The 12,116-nt window shown below is 33.5% G+C and overlaps 1 protein-coding gene across 1 annotated transcript; it reads right to left on the reverse strand.

The window, feature by feature from the left end:
- Nucleotides 1-7,259: 7,259 nt before the first annotated feature.
- LOC129308545 (uncharacterized) lies at nucleotides 7,260-8,784 on the reverse strand. The gene is made up of 4 exons (XM_054949709.1): nucleotides 8,718-8,784; nucleotides 8,488-8,572; nucleotides 7,660-7,846; nucleotides 7,260-7,533 (listed from the first exon to the last, which is right to left on the reverse strand). The coding sequence occupies exons 2-4, from the start codon at nucleotides 8,560-8,562 to the stop codon at nucleotides 7,475-7,477; spliced, it is 321 nt and encodes a 106-aa protein (XP_054805684.1). The 5' UTR covers nucleotides 8,563-8,572; nucleotides 8,718-8,784; the 3' UTR covers nucleotides 7,260-7,474.
- Between the last annotated feature and the right edge of the window lie 3,332 nt (nucleotides 8,785-12,116).

A 12,116-nucleotide genomic window follows, 5' to 3' on the forward strand; every position in this document is an offset into this window, starting at 1 on the left:
ACTATCGCTATTCTCTACTGCAAACTAGGATCGCTTGCCAGTTAGGTCAAATTGAAGCAATAATTTGTTAGAACATATTACCCATATTCAGGGACAAGGGGCAAAATGACCTCTTGATCTACTCAAGGTAGCCCAGGAATTAAAACTTTAACGGGGCATTCCTTATTGCTCCAATCTCCCCGACACCTAGGACGTTGTCTAGTCCAAGAGCCATAGTTGTTGTTTGGACTTGATTGTATCTCTATTGAAGCATTTTAATTCCTATTTACAAAAATAAAGAGGATATTTAAAATTGTGCAAACTTCATAGAGATTAAACTTATGAGTCATACAATGAAATTGTGGACTATTTTAGAGATCATCTTTAAATCCTTATCTCGAAATGAATGACACCAATTGGTATTGGTGGAATCATTTCCACTTGATATATATAATCAAGTATCTAAAAGGGTACACAAGAAAAAGCAAAAGCTGGAGTCATGTCCAAAAGCGTGTGTGGAAAAGGGATAGACAAGAAAATGTAACCAAATTTTTCAGAATGTAATAATAACTTACCTAGACACATTGGAAAGCAGCTACAACATAATAAGCCTACAATTAAACACCAACACTTAAAAAAGTCAAACCATAACAATTAAAATTGAAATCAGGGAAACAAATAGATTTGAAAATTGAAACTGAACTCTTTGGGAATGAATCACTTTCCTGCAACAAAATAAGCCACATATTAAAAACCAAGATACCAAATGACAACCCAAAAATAGCTAGAAAAAAGCTCAGCACCTAAACGGAGCTGAAAGAGAATGACTAACCCTTCAGTGCACTCACTCCCTTTCACCTAAAAGAATGAAGGGAATGCAAAGCCATGCTCTTTTCTCCTAAGTCAGAAAACTACAATTAAAGGACATACATTCTAGATGAGACACTATTGACCGTAGCATAATTTTTAAGAAATGTGTAGAAGAAAAATTAACCAGGAAGATGTAACAAAATTTTTAGGAAAATCTAGGTAACCTACCAATATATTAACTAATGGAAGAAAATAGATGCCCTTAAGTAAGTAACCCTTATAAGTGGCATCAATTCCTTTACCCTGAAAGAACCTAGCGAAAGAAAAGGAATGCTCGTATCACTTATGTCAAAAACCTCCAGTTATGTTATATGTTTGTGATAGTAGAATAGAATAGAATAGATGTAGAAAGAGAATAGGAGGAGAGAAGAACAGATGAAGGTCTAGAGAAAATGAGAGATGAGAGGTTGAAGAGGAAGAGAGAAAAGAGATACTGAGAATTGAGTTTATTAATCTGTCATGCCTTTACATTCAGACGTCAGGGATTTTATATAAGGACTTATAGGAACCCAACGGCTAACCTAATGTCTAAATCACCCTAACTAACTAATGTCAACATTATAAAATTATAACAATACCCCCCTCCTAAAAGACCTTTACCCCCAAAGGTCATGCTGAAATATTGGGGGGGAAAACATTAAACTCTTAAGAGCTACTGTTCATTATTCTCTGTCACTATTCATTGATACTATGCACTGTGCTGAATAAATGGAAACAATGAGTTGAGCCTAAAAGCATTTTTAGTAATCCTCCTCTGTACCATTAAACAACAAACAAGTGGGTAAGGAGGAGTTGAAGACAAGGAAAAGCCCAATAAAACATATTTTTCAATGGGCTGATTGTAATATGTTGTAGTGACATTGGGCCCATGCAATTATCCCAATTCAGAAGCTGGTTTAGATTCAGTAAGGATAAAAGGTACAGCTTTTGCGTCTGAAGTTTCCACCTGCATGGCAGACTAGCTTTTGACTCTTTAGGACCTATCCACATGACCTTTTGAATAGAAAAATCAGGCAGTAGTTCCTTTTTCTTTCTTGAAACTTGAACCCATGTATTGACGATCGGTGTTAGCTGCCATCCACTAAAACTACACCCACTTGATATGAAAGATAGCAGTCTTTGACCCATGCTCCCATATGTGCAGACCCCAAAAAAACCCACTGAAGCTTACTCTCACATGCCCTCCCTGCTACGAAAAATTCACCCAGGTTCTGTAGCTATGAGAAGTCTAAAATCTTTAAATGGGTATAGGTAAGACAAACACACGTTGATAAGAAGCCAAAAGGGGGTGGTGATGATGGAGCAAATAGCCATAGAGCATTTGAAGTTACAGAATCAGACTGCAATGGAGAAACCAGCGAAGACAACAACGATGACACCCAATGAAGAAGAGACAGTAATGGAGAAGCTTGTGGTGGCGGCAGAAAAATGTAAATAGGTAACGATGGGTTGATTAGAAACAAAGACGAAGAGAAAGTTAGAACAAAGAGTGGCGTGGCTCTATAAATGGGCAACATTAATGTTTTGAACAATGTTGGGTACCCAAACTGAAGTCAAGACTGATAGTTTTACCCACACCAATAGCCAAAGAGCTTAAGGAGTTATGTTTAGAGATGATTGAGCCTACTTTACCTTCCAACTCGCATAAAGAAACCTTCTTGAAATCACTGCAATCATCTTACAGTTCTTGCACTGGTAAGGAAGACCTAACTTCAACTTCCCTTGTTATAGTTACGGAATCCTCTTGATTTTGAACACCATTCTTGACTTGCTGATTCCCACAATCTTGCAGAGGTGTACTTACTTCATCCTTCTCCAAAAACTCTTGTGATCAATAATTATCTTGAAGTGCCTGTGCCTTCTTTTCTATCTGACACATTAGCATAATTTCTTTCATTCTTGCAAGACTTCTCGCATCTTGCATCATTCTTGGTTTGAACAAACACATTGATTCTACAAGTTCTGGTTTAAGCCCAGCCACATACACAGAAACTAAATATTTTTCTTGCAATCTGAATCCATTTATATAGCTATTAAAGAATTTATTGAATTCTTTCACACTCCTTTATTGACGAAGCCACATCTGGTGGTCATCCTCATATTCCTGGAATGAATGGTGTGCCATGGCTGAGGATGACTGACTTTGATACCACTATTATATGTTTGCAATAGTAGAACAAAATAGAATAGATGTAGAAAGAGAATAGGAGGAGAGGAGAACATATGGAGGTTTAGAGAAGATGAGAGACAAGAGATTGAAGAGAAAGAGAGAAAAGAGATACTGAGAACTGAGTTTATTAATCTATTATGCCTTTATATTCAGACGTCAGGGATTTTATATAAGGACTTATAGGAACCCAACGGCTAACCTAACGTCTAAATCACCCTAACTAACTAATGTCAACATTATAAAATTATAACAAGTTAAGTCATACATCATGGAAGAGACACTGAAGCATTCATTTCCAATAATGTTTAGAATAAGAAGCATAATAAGTAGATGTAACAAATTTTTTTCTGTAACTTGAAGAAACTTATCGAGACAAAATTCTCTAATTAAACACCGACATTTGTAACAGTCAAGCGAACAATCGAAATTCAAAGTAAGGGAAAAAATAACTCTCGAAATAGAAATAGAGCCATTGGGGAATAAGTAGCCCTCCTTAGTGGAATCACTTTCTTACACCTACATGAACAAAGGGACAGAAAAGCCATGCTCTTCTCACCTATCAAAAAACTACTATTAAAGGCCATATATTCTCGATGAAACACTATGAAAGATATACAGCAAAAAAAGCACGTTAGTAGTAAGATTGAACATATTTTTTTCGTGCAACTTATCAAGACAATGTGTTAAGCAGCTGCAACAAAATAAGCAACAAATTAAAAACCTAGATACCAATAGTCAAACCAATACAATTGAAAATGACAAAGAAAACTCGATCTATTTTGGAATGGAAGACACTTCTTGGTAATCATTTCCATTGGACCAAAAGAACACTGCAAATGAAAAGTGGTGCTCTATCAACCTAAGTAAGGAAAAAAAAACTCAAATTAAAGGCTATAAATTTGGGTGGAGACATTATGATATGTATAACCATATCCAAAAGGGTATAGAAGGCATAAGCAGGTAGATGTTATCGAGCTTTTTGTGGAAGACTAGGCAACTTATCGGGACACGTTAACCAGCAGTAACCCTTCAAAGGGGCATCAATTCCTTTACACCGAAAGAACCCAGCTAAAGAAAAGAGATGCCATGTCACCTATGTCAAAAAATCTCCAATTAAGCCATACATTATGGATGAGAAACCAAGAAGCACAGTCATTTCCAAAAAAGTTCAGAATAAAAAGCATAACCAGTAGAAATAACCAAATTTTTTTGCAACTCAGGGCAACTTATTGAAACACATTGAAAACAAGCTGCAACAAAATAAGCCCCCATTAAACACCCACACCATACATTACATACTCGATGAAATTCTATGATAGAAAGAGTAGTTTCAAAAAATGTACAGCCAAAAAGGCATAAGCAATAGGATGGAACCAAATTTTTTGTGAAACTATCGGCAAAGTTATCAAAACCCATTGTTAACCCAGCTGCAACAAGATAAGTCATAAATTAAAAACCAACATACCATTAGTAAAAACAATACAATTGAAAGTGAAATCAAGAAAAACTATTTTAGAATGAAAGACACTTCTAGGAGGAATCACTCCTCAACCAAAAGAACGTGGCAAATGAAAAGTAGAGCTCTTTTCACCTATGTCAGGAAAAAAATTTTCCAAAAAAATACTCAAATTAAAGGCTATACATTTTATTTAGTTCAGACAATATAGTATATATAATCATATAACCAAAAGGGTATAGAAAACAAAAAGCATAAGCAGGTAGATGTGACCAATTTTTTTGTGGAAGACTAAGAAACTTATTAGGACACGTTGGCTACCAACTAAATGCAAAGACATCAAACGTTGCGCCAAAATAATTGAAATAAAAAAACTTAAAATCAAAAAGGAGTTGTTGGGGAATGAAATCACAAAGGAGTTTTTGGGGAGTGAATAACCCTTCGTAATGGAGTTACTTTCTTATGCACCTAAATGAATCCAGGGAAAGAAGAGCCATGTTCTTCTTACCTAAGCCCAAAATCAACAATTGAAGGTCATACATTCACATGAAACACAATCATTTCCAAAAGTGTCGAGAAGGAAAGGCATGAGCAAAGATGTAACCAAAGTTTTCAAAATGTAATAACTTATCAAGACATTGGAAAGCAGCAGCAAGACATAAGCCTACAATGAAACACCACCTTCTAAAAAAGTCAAACAACAACAATTAAAATTGAAATAAATGAACAAAAATCATCTCTCGAAATCAGAAATGAACCCTTGGGGAATGAATCACTTTCTTTCACCCACACCAACCCAGTTGCCTATGTCAAAAAAAAACTCTAAATCGAGGGCATACAGTCGAGACGAAACAATTATGGAAGACTACATAGTGTTATAAGGCTTACAGAAAAAAATCAAGAGGCGCATAGAAGAAAAGGCACAAGAAAGACAAACTGTTTTGTGTAACTCTAGGTAACTCATTAAGATTCCTAACAAGATGCAACAAAATAAGCAACATATTAAACACTCAGATGCCAAATGTGTCACACCCAATGCTAAATATATGACAGGCACGGAATATGAAATGATCTCACATTTCATAAGCCTTAATTAATCAAAAGTTAAGCTAAATTATCTATATATAGTTTTCATATATATTTATAAAATTTGTAAAATCTTAAATATTTTGTAAAAATTTTGACAAAGTCTCTCCTATAACTTGAACCTACACAAAATTTTTACAGTAGTAAAACTTGTCAGCCAAACCAAAAAAAAGCTTAGCTCTACACAACATATTTCACAATAACAAAATAAGAGTAAGATCTAACTACAATACTTGTAGAGCACTAAGTGACAATTTCGTAATATAAAATATATTTATACCAAAAGTAACTAACACATCCATAATTTCAAAAAAATAATTGTATCCCTTAATAATCAGTAGGAGGTGCAAGGTAAATTTTAATATCTAAGACAAAAGAAAATTTTTTTGATGAGCAGCGTCCCAATTAATAGTTGAAGGAAACAATTGAAAACAACCAATGAGCCAATTATAAATTAATTAAAATAAGCAATTGAAAATAATATAAACTAAAAAAACATAAATACAAATGAAATTTTTAAAATTCAAATTCTAAATTATTAAATTTCTACACATGTTTAAACATCTTGGGATATATATATATATATATATTACTCTAAAATTCACATACAGTAAAAAAAAAAAATACAACAATCTGCTTCCTAGAATCAAATTTAAAGAAAAGTTTCAAAATCCCTTCTTTAATAGGGCTTAATTATAATGATTAATAGGCGTGAACACACAGTCGATGAGGGTAAGTAGCATATCCAGCGTGGCAAAAAGCCACGAATAACAGGCATAGATTATATCCACAAAACTATATCCATCATTCCACATGTATTGACCAGCACACGGGACTAGCACCTTTAATATACCCTGCTAGCTAGGTGTACCATAATATGCCAAGAGCTAATAGAACATTCAGCATTCTGAACTCAATCCTCCTAAATAAATCAAGCGTGCATGAGTTTGAAATATTCATTGAATTTTTTTTTTTCATTGTTTACTATACACGAATCATCGTATTAACAACTGTCATATGAATTATAAAACTTAAATAAAAATGTTTAAATAATGGACCAGATCCAATTATTCTTTAATAACAGCATAATTCTTAATAAAAATAAAGCAAAGTTATAATAAACTAATTAATATAAAAATGCGGTAACTAAAAAGAATTATATAAATCATACAAATAAAATTGACAAGAATATTTATACAACTCACAAAAAAATGTTATAAAAATTTAAATAAAAAAATTTTATAAATAATTTGCAAGAAATTATTTGAGACACTACCACTCACTTGAAAGTTTTTCAAGAATTTTAAACTTGCTTCTCTTTTTTTTTTTTTAATTCTAATGATGTTCTTCATTTCCTGACTAATAAATCATAATTATATAATCATTTATCAAGTAATTTTCAAGTCATCAAAAAACGAGCATTTTAATTTAAAACTAACCACCACACCCTTCTGTTTAAATATAATTTCTTAAAGCTTTCTCAACAATAATATAAACTTTTAACTCAAAATATAAATTTCTCTTTTCCTATCAATAAACTGAAATGTAACCATATCAATAAATCAACCTTATCATTCTTTTAAGCATTTAGATAAACCTCTTGAAAACATTTCTATTTACTCATCACATAATCAATTTCCATATATCCCAACCTCTTATTCTCATCATTTAATTCCTAAATCAACTTCCATACACTGCTTAAGTATCATCAATAATACAATATCTCAAACTAAATCCCAAATTAACCATTTAAATTATAGTTGGCAGCAACCAAATTTAGAAGCTTCAATTAAAAATTCTAACACACATAATCATTCAACAAACTTCTTCGTTCACTATTTACACAATAAAGAAATTCAATTTCCTTTTTCTCCAACAAAACCCAGCTGGAACATTTAGATGGAATTTCAGCATCATCTCCGAAAGTTATGACAGCCACCACCCAAAAGACGGCAAGAATTAATTCCAGCAGCTGAGGATGAAGAAGAGACAAAGAACAAGCACACTTCACTCCACGCTGAGCAGAAATCGAAGGCAGCAAGAGACAAGGAAAAATGACAGATCTTCAATCAAAAGAGAAAAGAAACAAGCATCTTACCATATGCACGTGTAACAGCTAGAACTGAGGAGGAAGAGAAGTTGAAGATGACACACATACACACGCCAACGCCAAACAAGAAAGGAGCAGAGGATGACGATAGGGGATGATTTTTCGGTGACTCAACCTCCACAGCAGCCAATGGCGTGGATGGACCCCTCGCTCTCGCCCTCCGTTCTTCGCTGATCTGAGCTTCGAATAAGAAATATCTGATTCAAAGGAGAATTGGAAAATTTACAAGAAATTGTCCATAAAAAATTACAAAAATAAACACACAATTTTTCATTTTTCCACAACTTAAAAAGATTAAAACCAAATTTTTTATTGAGTAGAATTCAAATTTCGAATCTTTAAAAAAGTTATTAATATAAATTTTACTTAAATTATCACTCTCTATTTATTATAAAACTAATTTAAATAAAATATTAATTAAAAAACTTTAATTTATTTAAAAATTTAAAATCCTTAGAAAATTTAACCATCTGAATGAATACTTACTTTAATTTAATAAACTTTCTATTTTTTAATAAATGCAGATATTTCTATCACATTTCACTTTCTACTTTTAAAGTAGCTTTTTCAATAGAGTGATTACACCATAACACCTTTACAGAGACGAACTCCTTCAATCTTAATTTCTTTATTTGCTTTGCCAGGAATAGCTCATGAAACTTCTTCATAAGACAAGTCTTTATTCACTTGAATTCCTTGAATTTTAATAACATGAAAAAGATCATATAAATACTTTCACAGCATTGACACATGAAACACAAAATGAGTGCTATCTAATATCAGTGGTAAGGCGACGCAATATGCAACAACACCCACCTTATCTATTTCAAATGAATCGATATATCTCAGACTAAGCTTGCCTTTCTTCCCAAATTGCATAACACCCTTCATTGGTGATACTCTAAAGAAAACTAATTTAAATAAAATATCAATTGAAAAAAAAATCAATTTATTTAAAAATTTAATGTCATTACAAAACGTGAAAAAAAATTAAATAGCTAAAAAAAAAGTTGGCATCTAAATGGAGCTGTTGGAGTCTGACTAACCCTTCAAGGCACTCACTTCCTTTCACCCAAAATAATGCAGGGAATGAAAAGCCATGCTCTTCCCACCTAAGTCAGAAAACTACAATAAAAAGCGTACATTCTAGATGAGACACTATAAACTGTAGAATAATTTTCGAGAACGTGTAGAAGAAAGCATTAAGCAAGAAAATGTAACCAATTTTTTTAGGAAAATCTACGCAACCTATCAATACGCTTCAACTAAAATAAGAAAAAAGATGCTCTTGATGAGAAAGTAACCCTTCTAAGTGGCATCAATTCCCTTACACTGAAATAACCCAGCTAAAGAAAATAAATGGTTGTGTCATCTACATCAAAAAATCTCCAGTCAAGCCATACATTATGGATGAGATACTATGAAGCACAATCTTTTCCAAAAATGATCAGAATACAAATCATAGATGTAACCAAATTGTGTCAGCAACTCAAGGCAATTTATTGAGACAAATCGAAAACAAGTTGCAACAAAATAAGCATCCAATTGAACACCGACATTTGCAACAGTCAAACAATAACAATCGAAATTCAAAGTAGGCTAAATATAATTCTCGAAACAGAAATAGAACCATTGGGGAATGAGAAACCCTCGACGCTCTTTTCACCTACATCAAAATCCTCCTATGAAAGGCAATATATTCCTTGATGATACACAACGAAAGAAACAATAATTTCAAAAAAAAAAAAAAAGTTAGCAGAAAGGGCTAAGCAATAAGATTGACCAAAATTTTTTCCTACAACTATCAAGCAACTTCTAAAGATATATTGTTAAGTAGATGCAATAAAATACACAACAAATTAAAAAACCAATAGCCAAACCGTCACAACTTAAAATGCAAAAAAGAAAAAAAAATCTATATTAACCTAAGGGAAAGAAATCAGGAATTAAAGGATATACATTTTGGTTGACACATTATGACATACATAATCATATATCCAAAAAGTTGCGGAAGAGAAAGCATAAGCAGGTAAATGTAACCTATTTTTTTGAGAAAGACTAGGTAACATATCGTGACACGTGGTTAACCAGTTGCAGAAGAATAACCCAAGCCACCAATTAAATGCAAAGAAATCAAAATTCAACTTAAAATGACACAACTTAAAATGCAAAAAAAAAAAAGAAAAAGAAATTATGACATACATAATCATATATCCAAAAAGTTACAGAAGAAAAAGCATAAGCAGGGTGACGTGACCAATTTTTTTGAGAAAGACTAGGCGACATATCGTAACACGTGGTTAACCAGTTGCAAAAGAATAAGCCAAGCCACCAATTAAATGCAAAGAAATCAAAATTCCCACAAAATAATTGAAATAAAAAAAGCTTAAAATCAAAAAGGAGTTGTTGAAGAATGAATAACCCTTGGCAGTGAAGTTACTGTCTTATGCACCCAAATGAATCCAGGGAAAGAAAAGCCATGTTCTTCTAACCTAAGCCCAAAATCAACAATTGAAGCCCATAAGCAAGAAGATGTAACCCAATTTTTCAGAATGTGAAAATAAGCCTACAATTAAACGTCGACATTTAAAGCAGTCAACCCAAAACAATTAAAATTAAAATCAGGGAACAAAAATCAGATATCAAAATTGAAAAAGAACACCTGGGAAATGAATCACTTTCTTTCACCCACACCAAGGTGAAGAAAAGCCGCTCGTTTCACCAACGTCAAAAAACTCCAGTTAAAGACCATACATCTCGATGAAATACTATGAAAGAAAGAATAATTTCAAAAAGTATTTAGCAGAAAAGGCAAAAGTATTAAGATTGAACCAAATTTTACAGTGAAACTTTCACGCAACATATCAACACACACTATAAAGCAAAAAAGGGTAAAGAAGAAAACGCAAAAACAGGTAGATGTAAACTATTTTTTTGTAGAAGGCTGGGCAACTTATCGCGACACGTCGCTGACCAGCTGCAAAACAATAAGACAAGCCACCAATTAAACGCAAAGAAATCAAAATTCTGACCAAAATAATTGAAATAAAAACGGCACAAAATCAAAAAGGAGCTGCAGCGGAGTGGTTAACCCTTGGCAGTGAAGTTACTTTCTCATGCACCTAAATGAATCCACGAAAGAAATGCCACGTCCTTCGAACCTAAGCCCAAAATTAACAATTGAAGGCCACACATTCAGGTTGAAATACCAAGAAACGCAATCTTTTCCAGAAGCGCAAAGAAGAAAAGGAACAAGAAAGATGTAACCCAATTTTTCAGAATGTAAAAATAACTTGCCCAGACACATTGGAAAGCAGCTGCACAAAAAAACAGCCCATAATTAAACACCGACATCTAACGCAGTCAAACCACAACAATTAAAATTGAAATGAAGTAACAAAAATAAGACATCAAAATTGAAAATGAACACTTAGGGAATGAATCGCTTTCTTTCAACCGCACCAACCAAGGCACAGAAAAGCGACACACCTTTCACCTACGTCAAAAAACTCCAGTTACAGCCCATACATTCTCTATCGAACACTACGAAATAAAGAATCACTTCAAAAACTATATAGCAGAAAAGGCAAAAGTAGTAAGATTGAGCCAAACATTTTCATGAAACTTCCCACCAACTTACCCAGAGACCTTGTTAAGCAGCTGTAACAAAATAAGCAACAAATTAAAAACCTAGAGACCAATAGTCAAGGAAGCACAGCTAAAAAGGGGGGGGGGGAACAAACTCGATCTATCTTTGACCGAATAACACTTCCGGGTTGAGTCACTCGCCGCGAACCAAAAGAACACAGCAAATGAAAAGAAGTGCTCCTGTAACCTAAGTCAGACGGGAAAAAAAAAAACTAAAATTATAGGACAAACACTTTGGTTGACACATTAAGATATACACATCCACGAACACAAAAGGGTAAAGAAGAAAAGGCAAAAACAGGTAGACGTAAACTATTTTTTTGTAGAAGGCTGGGCAACTTATCGCGACACCTGACCAGCTGCAAAACAAAAAGACAAGCCACCAATTAAACGAAAAGAAATCAAAATTCCCACCAAAATAATTGAAGTAAAAACAGCACAAAATCAAAAAGGAGCCGTTGCAGAGTGGATAACCCTTGGCACAGTGAAGTTACTCTCTCATGCACCTAAATGAATCCAGCGAAAGAAATGCCATGTCCTTCAAACCTAAGCCCAAAATTAACAATTGACGGCCATACATTCAGGTTGAGATACCAAGAAACGCAATATTTTCCAGAAGCGTTAAGAAGAAAAGGCACAAGAAAGAAGATGCAACCCAATTTTTCAGCATGTAAAAATAACTTGCCCAAACACATTGGAAAGCAGCTGCACAAAAAATCAGCCCATAATTAAACACCCACATTTAAGGCAGTCAAACCACAACAATTAAAATTGAAATGAAGTAACAAAAATAAGAC

This window comes from Prosopis cineraria, unplaced genomic scaffold, assembly GCF_029017545.1.
Source record: "Prosopis cineraria cultivar Desert tree isolate PC_DT_omini unplaced genomic scaffold, ASM2901754v1 PC4, whole genome shotgun sequence".
NCBI classification, from domain to species: domain Eukaryota; kingdom Viridiplantae; phylum Streptophyta; class Magnoliopsida; order Fabales; family Fabaceae; genus Prosopis; species Prosopis cineraria.

Coding starts and splice junctions, on each gene's coding strand:
- LOC129308545 (XM_054949709.1), bottom strand. CDS start 8,562: ATGAAGGGTGTTATGCAATTTGGGAAGAAAGGCAAGCTTAGTCTGAGA. Junction 7,847..8,487: donor ATTCATTTGAAATAGATAAG/GTGGGTGTTGTT, acceptor TTCGAAGCTCAG/ATCAGCGAAGAACGGAGGGC. Junction 7,534..7,659: donor AGCTGTTACACGTGCATATG/GTAAGATGCTTG, acceptor CTTCATCCTCAG/CTGCTGGAATTAATTCTTGC.